Genomic DNA, 18,263 nt, shown 5'->3' with positions numbered 1-18,263 from the left:
AGCCCTCGGGAACCGCGGAGTCAAACACGCGGTGAGTGAGGGACACTCACAATGGCGGTGAACATGACCAGAGCACACGCGTTCATGACAAAGCTGCTCATTGTTTAATGCTTCTGTGTTAGACATTTTAAAGATAACAGGTGGCATTTACAAATATCAGTTTACTCACAATCATCCATTCAATTATGATGCACTGTACCTTTATAATCTGAAAAGTGTTTGCGTTTACATAAACACAAAGTTGCAACAGAGAATCACACGAGTGAAGTACAGTTTCATCGCGAACACAGGGAGATGTTTACAATTAATATATCTGATAAAATATGTTGTGCATATGAATATTGATTAGCCTACGTGTTAAATTAAACAAATGTGTTTAAGGTTACAGTAAAACACTTTTAAAGTGGACTCGATTAAGCAGGAATTTTGGGTAAGCCAGCCTCCCGTAAATGTTTAAATATGAAATAATCATTTTATGGTAATTTAGTGTCGGAAATTTGAGATGTCTCTAGATTTTGCTTCCCTGCCCTCTACTGCCAACAAAGTTTTCCTGTAGCACATAGCACCTAATAATACATGGTGGCCTCCCATCCAGGCTCTATCTAGGCTCAATTCTGATTCAGTTTGGTGCATTCTGCGTGATTTTGGCGTAGACAAAGATATTGCTCAGCCTTGCCATGAAGAGACAGCAAGATTGCTGTGTTCACATTTAAATGTTTACTTCACGACGCGTTGCACCAACAATTAGCACAGTTAGGGCACAGAGCACATGTGAGAAACGAACAGCAGAGCTTACCTGAGCATCTTCAATCCTCTGTTGGCCTTGAGGATGACACTGAGAGAAGAACCCGACTTGTCTGTCAGTGGACACCAACAAAGGCTGCAGGGAGAAAAGAGACTTAGTGGGGGCAGAGAGGATGGGTGGAGGGTCTGGGCAGAGAGTGGGAGATGGTGAGGGGTGGTGGTGGTTGATGGGGCAGTGGTTGAGGGTCGTGTTTGTGGAGACTATGCACAAATGAACCTCATGTTAACTTTAATAGGAGCTTGCAAATAGCAACTGCTGTTTAGGTTTTTGGGTTGAATGTGATGTGTGTGAATGCCTACTATGTGTATATTTTCGTTTGTCCACTCTATGCGTGTTTGTACTTGTGTATCTTAGTGTATGCATATTTGTGTGCATGCATGTGGGAAGTAGTATTGCAGTGGTTAGCACACTGCGCCACAAACCTGGTTCGATTGCCGCTCACGGCTAACTTCATTGATGAATATCTAAAACGGCCGTGGACCTCACCTGGGTCGACTCAGCCTTAAATTAGTACCTGGTGTAGTAAGTAAACATCAGTTGGCTGAGTGTGGTGCTGGCCTCCCAACCCCTCATATGTGCCGTTCTGGTATTCATAGGTGTTCCTTAACAGTATATGACCCAAAAGTCTGCTAAAGGCTCTCTGTAGAATCTCTGCGGATGTATATATAAATCAAATAATCATGATTTATCTTTGATATTGCATCATCCTATAAGCGGTCACATCTGAAAGCGTTTCATTTAACATCTCATAACAATGTCATTGAAAGGAAACCCCCAGTGGCAACTGTCTGAGCACAAGGTAACTTTTAGCACCTGGCCTGCATATCGGCATTTCCACTACAACTCTTCCCAAATCCTCTCATTCCTAATTTCCTCAGAACATCCTCCCATTTTCGCGTCAAATAATATATACAGTACATTATACACTACATACAACAACTTAAACAATGAAAATACTGAACGTATATACATTTTTCATGACTAACAACTACAGTAATAGAAACAAAAAATTCATGCAATTCGGCGTGCGCCAGAGCACCGATCTGAAGGCTGCCTCAGTCTGACGATTGTCAAAGACAAGTCGTCAAACACAAGTCGTTGTCAAACACAAGTTGTTATTGTCAAACACAAGTTGTTATTGTCAAACACAAGTTATTGTCAAACACAAGTTGTTGTCAAACACAAGTTGTCAAACACAAGTTGTTGTTGTGAAACACAAGTTGTTGTCGTCAAACACAAGTTGTTGTTGTGAAACACAAGTTGTCGTTGTCAAACACAAGTTGTTGTCAAACACAAGTTGTCGTCAAATACAAGTTGTTGTTGTCAAACACAAGTTGTCGTCTAACACAAGTTGTTGTCAAACACAAGTTGTTGTTGTCAAACACAAGTTGTTGTCAATCAAAAGTTGTTGTCAAACACAAGTTGTTGTTGTCTAACACAAGTTGTTGTCAAAGACAAGTCGTTGTCAAACACATGTCGTTGTCAAACACAAGTTGTTGTTGTTAAACACAAGTTGTTGTCAAACACAAGTTGTCGTTGTTAAACACAAGTTGTCGTTGTTAAACACAAGTTGTCGTTGTTAAACACAAGTTGTTGTCAAACACAAGTTGTCAACACAAGTTGTTGTTGTCAAACACAAGTTGTTGTCAAATACAAGTTATTGTCAAACACAAGTTGTTGTCAAACACAAGTTGTTGTCAAACACAAGTTGTCGTTGTCAAACACAAGTTGTTGTTGTCGTCAAACACAAGTTGTTGTTGTGAAACACAAGTTGTTGTTGTCAAACACAAGTTGATGTTGTCAAACACAAGATGTCAAACACAAGTAGTTGTTGTCAAACACAAGTCGTTGTCAAACACAAGTTGTTGTTGTTGTCAAACACAACTTGTTGTTGTCAAACACAAGATGTTGTCAAACACAAGTAGTTGTCAAACACAAGATGTTGTCAAACACAAGTAGTTGTCAAACACAAGTTGTTGTTGTCAAACACAAGTTGTTGTCAATCAAAAGTTGTTGTCAAACACAAGTTGTTGTTGTCTAACACAAGTTGTTGTTGTCAAAGACAAGTCGTTGTCAAAGACAAGTCGTTGTCAAACACAAGTCGTTGTCAAACACAAGTCGTTGTCAAACACAAGTTGTTGTTGTCAAACACAAGTCGTTGTCAAACACAAGTTGTTGTTGTTGTCAAACACAACTTGTTGTTGTTGTCAAACACAAGATGTTGTCAAACACAAGTAGTTGTCAAACACAAGATGTTGTCAAACACAAGTAGTTGTCAAACACAAGTTGTTGTTGTCAAACACAAGTTGTCGTTGTCAAACACAAGTTGTTGTCAAACACAAGTTGTCGTCAAATACAAGTTGTTGTTGTCAAACACAAGTTGTCGTCTAACACAAGTTGTTGTCAAACACAAGTTGTTGTTGTCAAACACAAGTTGTTGTCAATCAAAAGTTGTTGTCAAACACAAGTTGTTGTTGTCTAACACAAGTTGTTGTTGTCAAAGACAAGTCGTTGTCAAAGACAAGTCGTTGTCAAACACAAGTCGTTGTCAAACACAAGTCGTTGTCAAACACAAGTTGTTGTTGTCAAACACAAGTTGTTGTCAAACACAAGTTGTTGTTGTGAAACACAAGTTGTTGTCGTCAAACACAAGTTGTTGTTGTGAAACACAAGTTGTTGTCAAACACAAGATGTCAAACACAAGTAGTTGTTGTCATTTCGATTTAAAGCTTTCGCGACTGCAGGGATTCATCTTCTTGGTTCTTTCGGTAAAGTCACGTAGAAGGGAAGTAATATAATAATAAAAATAAAACACAATAAAATAATTCTCACGACGTTTAGGCCACAACGCAAGCAGCCGTCCTCAGGTGAAGAACATGTCTGTCGATAAGACAGAGTCTAAATGACACGTCTTAGGCTTGGAGTGTCTATTTAAGCTGTGAGGGAGGAGGAAGAGAGCCTTGACAAAAGAATTTGCATTTGAAGAGGAATTTAGCATATTTATGGGAAATGCAGGAATGCGAATAGTGCTAATTGTGAAATGCGTGGGAGGTGGGCGAGGGGTTTTCAAAGTCATATTATGCCCATGCATTATGCAGGATTAGAAGCATCAAAGGGAGGGGGCAGGGGCAGGGGCAGCACCAACAAAGGGAAGGAATGTGAATAGTATGCAGCTGCAGCAACCAGACAACCACGTAAAAAACTAAAGTATAAACTTCATAGTATCATCAGTATACTTAATATACTCTCCAATAAGCTGAGCTACTAACAGTAAGTAATACATTACAATTTTATGTCGCAAAAAATATAACATGCTTCCAGCTAAACTTTTTTCCCTTACATCAAACAGGTCTAGCCCCGTACTATATGCTGCCATAGACAAACCCAACATTAAATTATATACTGTATTACTATACACCACCCTATACCTTATACATTGTTATATTACACTATGTATTATTCTACTCACCCTAATGTATATCACACTGCTATACATTCACTATACAATTACGATACTATATATTACTTCGTACATTGTATTAAGCATATAAATGTTATACTATTTGTTATTATACACTGTACCATTGCCCGTCGTGTGAAAGATACTAAGAGGCAGAAACGAAATATGACAATGGGAGAGTACCAGAGCAAAGAATCCATTCTCGAACACATCAATTCCATACACCCAGCCATCAGATTCACCATGGAAGTCGAAAAAGATGGCAAGCTACCCTTTTTGGATGTCCTAATTAAAAGGAGACCTGATGGTTCAATGAGCCACTCTGTCTACAGGAAAGCCACCCATACGGATGCTTACCTAAAACCGGATTCCCACCACCATCCATCCCAGAAGAATTCCCTCATCAAGACTCTATACCATAGAGCCCAATGCATTTCCGACCAGGAACACATTGCCAGTGAACTCAAACACGTACGCCAAGCTCTTAAGGCTAATGGTTACTCCGACGACACAATCCGCAAAGCCATCACTCCAACCATCAAGAAGGATCCTGTTGAGGAGCCTTTCAAGACCATCACCTTACCCTACATTGCTGGGGTCACAAAAAAGATCTCCAACATCCTGATTAAACACAAGATCCAGGTCCGATTCAACACAGTACATAAAATCCGTGATCTGGTCCCGTCTGTAAAAGATGTGGTTCCAGACATACAGTACCCTGGCGTCTACAAACTAAGTTGCCTCTGTGGTAGCAGTTACATTGGAGAATCCAAACGACATGTCTCGGACCGCATCCGTGAACATAAAGCAGACCTGAAACACGGTAGGACAAACACCTCAGCCGTGGCAGATCACTGTTACAATTCAGTGGGCTCACATGACATTGACTTCTCCAAGACAGAGGTTCTCTGCAAGCCATCTGGCTATCATGAGAGATTCGTTCATGAGGCGATCCACATATACAAACACAGAGATAATTTCAACCGAGAAGATGGATTCTGGCTTAGCAATCATTGGAAGGACGTAATAAACCATTTCGGATCTTAACTGATTGTGTTCACGTTTACGGTGACTCTCAGACCGCGTTCCACTCACTGGCATTGTGTTCTCCGCAGGGAATGGATTCTTTGCTCTGCTACTCTCCCATTGTCATATTTCGTTGCTGCCTCTTAGTATCTTTCACACGACGGGTAATGGTACAGTGTATAATAACAAATAGTATAACATTTATATGCTTAATACAATGTATGAAGTAATATATAGTATCGTAATTGTATAGTGAATGTATAGCAGTGTGATATACATTAGGGTGGGTAGAATAATACATTGTGTAATATAACAATGTATAAGGTATAGGGTGGTGTATAGTAATACAGTATATAATTTAATGTTGGGTTTGTCTATGGCAGCATATAGTACGGGGCAGACCTGTTTGATGTAAGTGAAAAAAGTTTAGCTGGAAGCATATTATATTTTTTGCGACATAGAATTGTAATGTATTACTTACTGTTAGTAGCTCAGCTTATTGGAGAGTATATTTAGTATACTGATGATACTATGAAGTTTATACTTTAGTTTTTTACGTGGTTGTCTGGTTGCTGCAGCTGCATACTATTCACATTCCTTCCCTTTGTTGGTGCTGCCCCTGCCCCTGCCCCCTCCCTTTGATGCTTCTAATCCTGCATAATGCATGGGCATAATATGACTTTGAAAACCCCCCGCCCACCTCCCACACATTTCACAATTAGCACTATTCGCATTCCTGCATTTCCCATAAATATGCTAAATTCCTCTTCAAATGCAAATTCTTTTGTCAAGGCTCTCCTCCCTCACAGCTTAAATAGACACTCCAAGCCTAAGACGTGTCATTTAGACTCTGTCTTATCGACAGACATTTTCTTCACCTGAGGACGGCTGCTTGCGTTGTGGCGGAAACGTCGTGATAATTATTTTATTGTGTTTTATTTTTATTATGTTATTACTTCCCTTCTACGTGACTTTACCGAAAGAACCAAGAAGATAGTTGTTGTCAAACACAAGTTGTTGTTGTCAACCACAAGTTGTCGTTGTCAAACACAAGTTGTTGTCAAACACAAGTTGTCTTCAAATACAAGTTGTTGTTGTCAAACACAAGTTGTCGTCTAACACAAGTTGTTGTCAAACACAAGTTGTTGTCAATCACAAGTTGTTGTCAAACACAAGTTGTTGTTGTCTAACACAAGTTGTTGTTGTCAAAGACAAGTCGTTGTCAAAGACAAGTCGTTGTCAAACACAAGTCGTTGTCAAACACAAGTCGTTGTCAAACACAAGTTGTTGTTGTCAAACACAAGTTGTTGTCAAACACAAGTTGTCGTTGTTAAACACAAGTTGTCGTTGTTAAACACAAGTTGTTGTCAAACACAAGTTGTTGTCAACACAAGTTGTTGTCAACACAAGTTGTTGTTGTCAAATACAAGTTATTGTCAAACACAAGTTGTTGTCAAACACAAGTTGTTGTTGTGAAACACAAGTTGTTGTCGTCAAACACAAGTTGTTGTGAAACACAAGTTGTTTTTGTCAAACACAAGTTGTTGTTGTCAAACATAAGAAGACGTAAAACACAAGTTGTTGTTAAACACAAGTTGATGTTGTCAAACACAAGATGTCAAACACAAGTAGTTGTTGTCAAACACAAGTCGTTGTTGTCAAACACAAGTCGTTGTTGTCAAACACAAGTCGTTGTTGTCAAACACAAGTAGTTGTTGTCAATCACAAGTTGTTGTTGTCAAACACAAGTTGTCGTTGTCAAACACAAGTTTTCGTCAAACACAAGTTGTCGTCAAATACAAGTAGTTGTTGTCAAACACAAGTTGTTGTTGTCAAACACAAGTTGTGGTTGTCAAACACAAGTTGTTGTCAAACACAAGTTGTCGTCAAACACAAGTTGTCGTCTAACACAAGTTGTTGTCAAACACAAGTTGTTGTCAATCAAAAGTCGTTGTCAAAGACAAGTCGTTGTCAAACACATGTCGTTGTCAAACACAAGTCGTTGTCAAACACAAGTCGTTGTCAAACACAAGTTGTTGTTGTTAAACACAAGTTGTCGTTGTTAAACACAAGTTGTCGTTGTTAAACACAAGTTGTCGTTGTTAAACACAATTTGTTGTCAAACACAAGTTGTCAACACAAGTTGTTGTTGTCAAACACAAGTTGTTGTTGTCAAATACAAGTTATTGTCAAACACAAGTTGTTGTCAAACACAAGTTGTTGTCAAACACAAGTTGTCGTTGTCAAACACAAGTTGTTGTTGTCGTCAAACACAAGTTGTTGTTGTGAAACACAAGTTGTTGTTGTCAAACACAAGTTGTTGTTGTCAAACACAAGACGAAGTAAAACACAAGTTGTTGTTGTTAAACACAAGTTGATGTTGTCAAACACAAGATGTCAAACACAAGCAGTTGTTGTCAAACACAAGTCGTAGTCAAACACAAGTTGTTGTCAAACACAACTTGTTGTTGTTGTCAAACACAAGATGTTGTCAAACACAAGTAGTTGTCAAACACAAGATGTTGTCAAACACAAGTAGTTGTCAAACACAAGTTGTCGTCTAACACAAGTTGTTGTCAAACACAAGTTGTTGTTGTCAAACACAAGTTGTTGTCAATCAAAAGTTATTGTCAAACACAAGTTGTTGTTGTTGTCTAACACAAGTTGTTGTTGTCAAAGACAAGTCGTTGTCAAAGACAAGTCGTTGTCAAACACAAGTCGTTGTCAAACACAAGTCGTTGTCAAACACAAGTTGTTGTTGTCAAACACAAGTTGTTGTCAAACACAAGTTGTTGTTGTGAAACACAAGTTGTTGTCGTCAAACACAAGTTGTTGTTGTGAAACACAAGTTGTTGTTGTCAAACACAAGATGTCAAACACAAGTAGTTGTTGTCATTTCGATTTAAAGCTTTCGCGACTGCAGGGATTCATCTTCTTGGTTCTTTCGGTAAAGTCACGTAGAAGGGAAGTAATAAAATAATAAAAATAAAACACAATAAAATAATTCTCACGACGTTTAGGCCACAACGCAAGCAGCCGTCCTCAGGTGAAGAACATGTCTGTCGATAAGACAGAGTCTAAATGACACGTCTTAGGCTTGGAGTGTCTATTTAAGCTGTGAGGGAGGAGGAAGAGAGCCTTGACAAAAGAATTTGCATTTGAAGAGGAATTTAGCATATTTATGGGAAATGCAGGAATGCGAATAGTGCTAATTGTGAAATGTGTGGGAGGTGGGCGGGGGGTTTTCAAAGTCATATTATGCCCATGCATTATGCAGGATTAGAAGCATCAAAGGGAGGGGGCAGGGGCAGCACCAACAAAGGGATGGAATGTGAATAGTATGCAGCTGCAGCAACCAGACAACCACGTAAAAAACTAAAGTATAAACTTCATAGTATCATCAGTATACTTAATATACTCTCCAATAAGCTGAGCTACTAACAGTAAGTAATACATTACAATTCTATGTCGCAAAAAATATAATATGCTTCCAGCTAAACTTTTTTCCCTTACAGCAAACAGGTCTACCCCGTTGATGTTACTTGTGTTGTTGTTCTTGTTGTTATATTGCATGCTTAGTGTCCTTTAGGGGGGAAGGTCGGTTCGCCGCATTACGGTTTGGTATTGTTCAGCCGAGGTCGGCTGGGATTTTCTCTATGGGGGAGGGTGGTGTAATGCGGGTGTAAGTGACCTTCCGGATGTGACGTCACGGGGGGGTGGAGTCATGTGACGTGGGAGGAAGGTTCGGGTCCTTAAGGGGGTAAACCGGAAGGAGAAGTCAGTCGGGTTGTGAATGGAAAAGAGTGAGGCCACGCGGGCGAACGAGAGGAGGGGGGCACCGTCGGCCATCGGGAGCCAACCCCGGGGAGTAGGGAGCTACTGGGTGGTGTGAAGCTGCAGAGAAGTACAGCCAGTAAGGCTGTGTGTTAGAGGCAGCGGTGTGGCTGCCAGGAGTTGCAGGAGCAACGAAGAGGGAGACAGCACGAAGCTGTCAGAGCTGCGGAGTGACCGAGAGAGAGAAGAGCTGCAGCAAGTACAGCCAGGGGGGCTGTGTGAGAATAACAGCAGCGGAGCTGCTGTGGTGCTACGGGAGCGACAAGGAACAGCAGCGGGGCTGCTGATGGTGACTGGAGCGACATCGGAGCCAGCACTGTGGGGACTGAACAAATAGGAGACAGCCATGTGGGAAATATAGTACGAACCAAATAAAGGACACTGAGCCAGACATCGTGGTCAAGTCTTTTATTACACTGGTGTCAGAAGTGAAACGGCATGTCGAAGCAAGTAAGGAAGAAAATTACTCCGGCGCCAGCATCGGCTTCTTCGTCCGACGACGACGATTTCCCTCCAACCATGGATCCTGCTGGGGTGGTGGAGGAGAGCCCTGCTGAAGCGAGCACGGGGACGGGAGTGGAAGATGTTGGCGCAATGGCGGGTCCGTCAACATCATCGGACGCTGATCGAAGATGGCAACAGATGGCGGAACAACTGGAGGCACTCAAGGACGTCCTGGCGCAACTATGTCATCTCGTCACGCCAAGGACGATGGAGGAAGCGGAAGGTGCTCCACGGGCCGCCACGTTGCCTGCCCTGCTGCCGCCATTGGCCACGCGGCAAGAAGCCGCCATCTTGCGTGCTCCGCGGTGCCAAACCGCCATCTTGGCCACGCCGCGGGCCGACGCCATTTTGAATTTGCCTCCAGAACAACCACCATTGGAGGACGGCGTGAAGAGGAGTCGGAGTCGCCACCTTACCACAGTTAAGGAATTCTCCATCGGGGGCGATTGGAGCGCTTTCGCCTGCCGATTCTTGGCGGCAGTTCGTTCAGCAAGATGGTCCGATGCTGAGGCCTTGGAGGTGTTGCCGACTCTACTGGACGACGAATCTGTTCGATTTTTCCGTTCTATAACGACCGATAAGAAGAAGACTTTATGTGGAGTTTTTGAAGAAATGGCCGACGCTTATGAGCCACCTGACGACGCGCATCGGCGATTCGCTCAACGACAATGAGCACCCGAGGAATCGCCCGTGGCGTTCAGGGGTGCGGTGCTGGAGCTGGCCATGGCAGCATATCCTGAGACGCCACAGGACCTGCTCGAGCCTCTCATATTAGGTAAAATGCTGGAGCTGTCTCGGGATCTGGGGATCCCCATGCCTGTGTGTGGGCATGAGAAGCTCACGTCCCGGCCGGCAGCAAAGTGTCTGGATGCGCAATTTAACCTCCGTCGCTGGAAGCAAGTGGCGGCGTGGACGGGGGGGCCCGTCAAGGAGGGGGGCGCGCTGGGGTGGGACCCTACGAAGGCGGTCTACGTGCCGGAGGAGCGGGGCCCTCAGGAGCTGACGGCCGCCTCCGCTCCATGGTCGGGACGCGGCGGGCCGGGGCCGCGCGCTACGCTACCGGAACGGAGCCGTCGGGATGCAAGGCCTGCGCTTCGGCGCAACGATGTCGACTGCTTCCACTGCGGGCGTAGGGGCCACTACGCAAAGGACTGCTGGGCCCGCTTCCCAGGTCCGCCGCAGCAGGAGGCCTCAGCACTGGAGAAGCCGACCAAAGAACCTCCGAAACAGGCATGTCGGCACGCACCAGACACCCGGCAAGGCTTTGCACCTCACCCACCACCTTCGTTGCGCGATCCTAATGTTGTTGTTAAAGAAGGGCCATCGACGGGGCCTTGTCGCTCGGTCACGCAGTGGCGCAAATTGGCACGGAGAGTCGTCGCGGCCACTACGGGGTCGTCCACTGTACCGGGGTCTATACAAGGGCTGGACGTGCGCATTTTGGTCGACTCCGGAGCGTCTGCGACTATTATATCGGATGTCATTTTCCATCTGTTGGGCATTCGGCCGGGGGCTGTGCGTCCGGTTTATGGGTCGTGCGTCGCTGCGAACGGGGGTAGCATGGGTATCGTGGGCCAGGTGGATGCTAAGATATCTATTGGGGATGTGTCGGCTTCGGGCGTTGTGTTAATATCAAGATCTTTGGCGGTCCCTTGTTTATTAGGCACCGATTTTTTGGCTAAGATGCCCATTTTGATCAAAATCAATGAGAATTGTATTGAATTGCCGGGGGGCCGTCAAATCTCGTTTCTGCCGTCGCCCTGGGGGCGACCTGCTTCGGCCGTGCAAGTGCAGGCGCTGTCCGTTGCATCTGTGGACATCCCACCTGGTTCACAGATGCTTATACCCTTGCGGTATCGGAAGCCCCTGCCTGATCGGCTAGGAGCAGTAGGGGTCTTGTTGTCACCGTCCGCCACGATAACAACCGGGTTGGCGTTAGTTGGGGCACAGACCATCGTCCGGCCGGATCAATTACCGTTTTTACAGGTGCTCAATGCGGGGGTGGAAAACGTCCGCGTCCCGGCCGGTACGGTTGTGGCACATGCCACTACGGCGTTTGCGACGCACGATTGTCCGCATAGCCGGGGAGTGGTTGCTGGTGTTTCCGAGCCAAGGGGTTCGGATAATCGTTGGATTGCTGACTTATGTGACAAAAATTCTTCCCTATCCATGGAGCAACGTGGTGCGCTGCGTAAATTGTTGTTGACGTATTCGGATGTGTTCAGCTCCGATGATTTGGATTTGGGCCGCACATCGTTGCTTTCCCATCATATTGATATGGGCGACGCTGCCCCTATTCGTTTAAATTCGCATCGGATGAGTCCTGCGGAGCGAGAACACGTTCGGGGGGCAGTGGAAGACATGTTGGCTGCGGACATTATATCGCCATCTAACAGCCCATGGGGCGCTCCTGTGGTCTTGGTTAAGAAAAAGGATGGCAAATTGCGATTTTGTGTGGATTTCCGAAAATTGAATAAGATATCGGTGGCAGATGCGTACCCCCTGCCGCGTATGGACGACTCCCTTGACGCATTGTCGGGGGCTAAGTTCTTTTCCACACTGGACCTCTCTTCGGGATTTTGGCAGCTTCCCCTTGACGAGTCCTCACGGGAGAAAACCGCATTCCGTACGCCGCAGGGGTTATTTCAATTCAACTGCCTTCCGATGGGATTGAATGCGGCCCCTGCTACATTTCAAAGATTGATGGAGCTCGTTTTGACGGGGTTGCAGTGGGAGACGTGTCTTATATATTTGGACGATATTTTTGTCTTCAGCCGCACATTTGAGGAACATTTAACGCGGCTGGAGACAGTGTTCACGAGGATGCGCTCTGCGAATTTGAAATTCAAACCAAAGAAATGCCACCTACTGCAACGGTCCGTCCGTTATTTGGGGCACATTGTGAGTGCTGAGGGGGTGTCCACGGATCCGGAAAAGACGGCGTGCGTCCGGGATTGGCCGACTCCGGCCACCGTGGGGGATGTTCGGCGGTTTTTGGGATTTGCCTCGTATTACCGAAGATTTGTGCCTGGTTTTGCGACGATTGCGAGGCCCTTGCATCTCCTTACGGGTAAAGGACGGAAGTTTGTTTGGGGACAGCCGGAAGAGGCGGCCTTTCGGAGTCTGCGTGATCTATTGGCTACGGCCCCGACATTGGACTATCCCGATTTTGATCACCCATTCATTCTTGATACGGACGCGAGTGACACAGGTATTGGGGCGATATTATCACAGTCTAAAGGGGGTGTAGAGCGCGTCGTGGCGTATGGTAGCCGAGTCTTGTCTCCTGCGGAAACCCGCTACTGTGTCACTCGCAGAGAACTTTTGGCGGTTGTTTTTTTCCTACGGCAATGTCGACCGTATCTCTACGGTCGTTCTTTTATTGTGCGTACGGATCATGCTGCCTTGCAATATGCACTTAAAATGGACCAGCCATCCGGACAGTTGGCACGTTGGTTGGACACGCTGCAGGAATTTTCCTTCCAAATTCAACATCGGAAGGGAGTGCGCCATGCGAACGCTGACGCACTTTCCAGATTACCGCGGCGCGCCCCTTGTAAATGTGCGTCGGGGACGCACAGGTGTTCGCCGATTCTAAACCCCCCTCAGCCGCTTACGTTGGCCGTCGAGAAGTCGGATACTCCGATGGAACCGGGACCGACTGACGGGGTTCTGAATCTGCCGCGGTCTGTCTGGATTCGGGAACAGATGATGGATGAGTCGTTGTTGTCCTTGCGGAAGCGGTCTACGAGGGACAATGGGAGTCCGAGTACGGCTGTGGGGCCGCAAACCGCTCTCCGAGATGGTCTACTTATGTGGCGGGAGGGGTTCCAGGAACGCTGGCGTCTGGTGGTACCAACGTCCTTGCGATTCGAGTTGATTAGAACTCTCCATTGTGACACACTCTTACATTTAGGGGTGCAGAAGACTTTGTTGACGTTGCAACGTCATTATTTTTGGCACGGCATGGTGACAGATGTCGTAGGGCACGTGCGCGCGTGCCCTGAGTGCGCCCGACGTAAGCCGCCTAAACGTCCTTACGTGCTGCCTCTCCAGTCGATTCAGGTGTCTCGAGTCAATGAATTGGTGGCACTGGACATATTGGGACCCTTCCCACCATCGGCGAGGGGTAATAAATATTTGCTGGTTGGGGTTGAGTACCTCTCCCGTTGGCCGATGGCCTGGCCGTTGCCCGATCAATCGGCCGTGGCCATTACCGACGCCTTTTTGTTTGGGTACATTATGGACAAGGGGGCGCCTGAGAGACTCCTCACGGACCAGGGCCGAAATTTCTCTTCTAAATTATTGGCGGAAGTGTGCGCGGGCCTTGGGACTAAGAAAGTACGGACATCCCCATACCATCCGCAGACGGATGGTATGGTTGAACGGCTGAACAGGACATTGTCTGCCATGCTTTGCCATACTGTGAGTGAACAACAATCAGATTGGGATCTGCACATCCCCGGAGTGCTTTCGGCGTACAGGATGACGCCTCATGCTGCTACAGGGTATTCGCCGTTTTACCTTATGTATGGTCGGGAAAACGTGCCGCCGGTGGATGTGCAATTGGGAACTGGGTTGAAGGGACCTCGTAAACCACTCCCTGAATACATTCAGGACACGGTCCGACGGGTCACGGAGGCGCGGGAGAATGCCCGCGTGGCTACGGCCAAAGCCCAGGCCCGGAACGAGCGGTATGCTCGACGGTCCGAGGGGGAGTGCCCCTGGAAGGTTGGGGACCTGGCCTGGCTCCATTGTCCACAGGTACGGCCGGGAACCTCTCCTAAATTGCACAAGCCTTGGCATGGTCCCGTACGCCTCATTGAGGTTCCCAACCCACAGTCGGCACGCGTTCAGATTGGATCTCGTCGCTGGTTTGTTCATACGTCGCGTTTGAAACCATTTGTTGCTCCCCTACATGATGCGTCATCTCCCAATGTTGCCTTGCCGGGGTCTGTTGCTGCTGACTCTCCCCTGGCTGCGTCCATTGATCTTGCTAGAGCGCCTGTTGTACCTGTTCCAGACAGGCCGGCCGTGACACCGCGGGGGACGCGGGGCCCTGCTCGGAGGACGCCTGCCAGGTCTGCGGGACCTTCGAGCCCTGCAGCCCTTCCGACCCCGCTGCAGGCACATTCGCGGGACACGGCCAAGACTAATTCTTCAGGGACACGGGACGTTGGTGGACTTCCAACCGCAACAGGAGAATTACCCCCTGTCGTTCCTCGAGTTCCATCGCGTTCCCGTTCTGCGAGTGGGCCGCCGACCGTCCGGGATGGGCCGGCGACCCGCACACGTTCCAAATCGCTTACGTTTCGTTGATTGTATGTTGTGTTATTGTTCTTGTTCTTACCGCTGTATTTATTGCATGCTTCTCGTACGTTCGTTGATGTTACTTGTGTTGTTGTTCTTGTTGTTATATTGCATGCTTAGTGTCCTTTAGGGGGGAAGGTCGGTTCGCCGCATTACGGTTTGGTATTGTTCAGCCGAGGTCGGCTGGGATTTTCTCTATGGGGGAGGGTGGTGTAATGCGGGCGTAAGCGACCTTCCGGATGTGACGTCACGGGGGGGTGGAGTCATGTGACGTGGGAGGAAGGTTCGGGTCCTTAAGGGGGTAAACCGGAAGGAGAAGTCAGTCGGGTTGTGAATGGAAAAGAGTGAGGCCACGCGGGCGAACGAGAGGAGGGGGGCACCGTCGGCCATCGGGAGCCAACCCCGGGGAGTAGGGAGCTACTGGGTGGTGTGAAGCTGCAGAGAAGTACAGCCAGTAAGGCTGTGTGTTAGAGGCAGCGGTGTGGCTGCCAGGAGTTGCAGGAGCAACGAGGAGGGAGACAGCACGAGGCTGTCAGAGCTGCGGAGTGACCGAGAGAGAGAAGAGCTGCAGCAAGTACAGCCAGGGGGGCTGTGTGAGAATAACAGCAGCGGAGCTGCTGTGGTGCTACGGGAGCGACAAGGAACAGCAGCGGGGCTGCTGATGGTGACTGGAGCGACATCGGAGCCAGCACTGTGGGGACTGAACAAATAGGAGACAGCCGTGTGGGAAATATAGTACGAACCAAATAAAGGACACTGAGCCAGACATCGTGGTCAAGTCTTTTATTACATATGTATTATTCTACCCACCCTAATGTATATCACACTGCTATACATTCACTATACAATTACGATACTATATATTACTTCGTACATTGTATTAAGCATATAAATGTTATACTATTTGTTACTATACACTGTACCATTGCCCGTCGTGTGAAAGATACTAAGAGGCAGCAACGAAATATGACAATAGGAGAGTACCAGAGCAAAGAATCCATTCTCGAACACATCAATTCCATACACCCAGCCATCAGATTCACCATGGAAGTCGAAAAAGATGGCAAGCTACCCTTTTTGGATGTCCTAATTAAAAGGAGACCTGATGGTTCAATGAGCCACTCTGTCTACAGGAAAGCCACCCATACGGATGCTTACCTAAAACCGGATTCCCACCACCATCCATCCCAGAAGAATTCCCTCATCAAGACTCTATACCATAGAGCCCAATGCATTTCCGACCAGGAACACACTGCCAGTGAACTCAAACACGTACGCCAAGCTCTTAAGGCTAATGGTTACTCCGACGACACAATCCGCAAAGCCATCACTCCAACCATCAAGAAGGATCCTGTTGAGGAGCCTTTCAAGACCTTACCCTACATTGCTGGGGTCACAAAAAAGATCTCCAAAATCCTGATTAAACACAAGATCCAGGTCCGATTCAACACAGTACATAAAATCCGTGATCTGGTCCCGTCTGTAAAAGATGTGGTTCCAGACATACAGTACCCTGGCGTCTACAAACTAAGTTGCCTCTGTGGTAGCAGTTACATTGGAGAAACCAAACGACATGTCTCGGACCGCATCCGTGAACATAAAGCAGACCTGAAACACGGTAGGACAAACACCTCAGCCGTGGCAGATCACTGTTACAATTCAGTGGGCTCACATGACATTGACTTCTCCAAGACAGAGGTTCTCTGCAAGCCATCTGGCTATCATGAGAGATTCGTTCATGAGGCGATCCACATATACAAACACAGAGACAATTTCAACCGAGAAGATGGATTCTGGCTTAGCAATCATTGGAAGGACGTAATAAACCATTTCGGATCTTAACTGATTGTGTTCACGTTTACGGTGACTCTCAGACCGCGTTCCACTCACTGGCATTGTATTCTCCGCAGGGAATGGATTCTTTGCTCTGCTACTCTCCCATTGTCATATTTCGTTGCTGCCTCTTAGTATCTTTCACACGACGGGTAATGGTACAGTGTATAATAACAAATAGTATAACATTTATATGCTTAATACAATGTATGAAGTAATATATAGTATCGTAATTGTATAGTGAATGTATAGCAGTGTGATATACATTAGGGTGGGTAGAATAATACATAGTGTAATATAAGAATGTATAAGGTATAGGGTGGTGTATAGTAATACAGTATATAATTAAATGTTGGGTTTGTCTATGGCAGCATATAGTACGGGGAAGACCTGTTTGATGTAACGGAAAAAAGTTTAGCTGGAAGCATATTATATTTTTTGCGACATAGAATTGTAATGTATTACTTACTGTTAGTAGCTCAGCTTATTGGAGAGTATATTTAGTATACTGATGATACTATGAAGTTTATACTTTAGTTTTTTACGTGGTTGTCTGGTTGCTGCAGCTGCATACTATTCAAATTCCTTCCCTTTGTTGGTGCTGCCCCTGCCCCTGCCCCCTCCCTTTGATGCTTCTAATCCTGCATAATGCGTGGGCATAATATGACTTTGAAAACCCCCCGCCCACCTCCCACACATTTCACAATTAGCACTATTCGCATTCTTGCATTTCCCATAAATATGCTAAATTCCTTTTCAAATGCAAATTCTTTTGTCAAGGCTCTCTTCCTCCTCCCTCACAGCTTAAATAGACACTCCAAGCCTAAGACGTGTCATTTAGACTCTGTCTTATCGACAGACATGTTCTTCACCTGAGGACGGCTGCTTGCGTTGTAGCCGAAACGTCGTGATAATTATTTTATTGTGTTTTATTTTTTATTATTTTATTACTTTCCTTCTACGTGACTTTACCGAAAGAACCAAGAAGATAGTTGTTGTCAAACACAAGTTGTTGTTGTCAAACACAAGTTGTCGTTGTCAAACACAAGTTGTTGTCAAACACAAGTTGTCTTCAAATCCAAGTTGTTGTTGTCAAACACAAGTTGTCGTCTAACACAAGTTGTTGTCAAACACAAGTTGTTGTCAATCAAAAGTTGTTGTCAAACACAAGTTGTTGTTGTCTAACACAAGTTGTTGTTGTCAACAACAAGTCGTTGTCAAAGACAAGTCGTTGTCAAACACAAGTCGTTGTCAAACACAAGTTGTTGTTGTCAAACACAAGTTGTCGTTGTTAAACACAAGTTGTCGTTGTTAAACACAAGTTGTTGTCAAACACAAGTTGTTGTCAACACAAGTTGTTGTCAACACAAGTTGTTGTTGTCAAACACAAGTTGTTGTCAAACACAAGTTGTTGTCAACACAAGTTGTTGTCAAACACAAGTTGTTGTTGTGAAACACAAGTTGTTGTCAACACAAGTTGTTGTGAAACAC

At 45.8% G+C, this 18,263-nt stretch overlaps 1 protein-coding gene across 5 annotated transcripts in view; it reads right to left on the bottom strand.

Moving 5' to 3' along the window:
- The window catches only part of LOC144738253 (ribonuclease inhibitor-like), a 54,905-nt gene that overhangs the window by 11,801 nt on the left and 24,841 nt on the right, over positions 1-18,263 (bottom strand). For all 5 annotated transcript variants that reach the window (XR_013589194.1, XM_078621259.1, XM_078621260.1 and 2 more), the window contains one exon: positions 797-880. Coding sequence is in view for 4 of the 5 variants with exons in the window: in XM_078621259.1 (XP_078477385.1) it covers positions 797-880 (84 nt within the window). In the remaining variant the exon portion in view is untranslated. The remainder of the gene's footprint in view (positions 1-796; positions 881-18,263) is intronic.

Source organism: Lampetra planeri, chromosome 79 (assembly GCF_965212315.1).
Source record: "Lampetra planeri chromosome 79, kcLamPlan1.2.h2, whole genome shotgun sequence".
In the NCBI taxonomy this organism is placed as follows: domain Eukaryota; kingdom Metazoa; phylum Chordata; class Hyperoartia; order Petromyzontiformes; family Petromyzontidae; genus Lampetra; species Lampetra planeri.
Note: the sequence above shows the minus strand (reverse complement) of the source record. Positions and strands in the feature narration are given on the sequence as shown.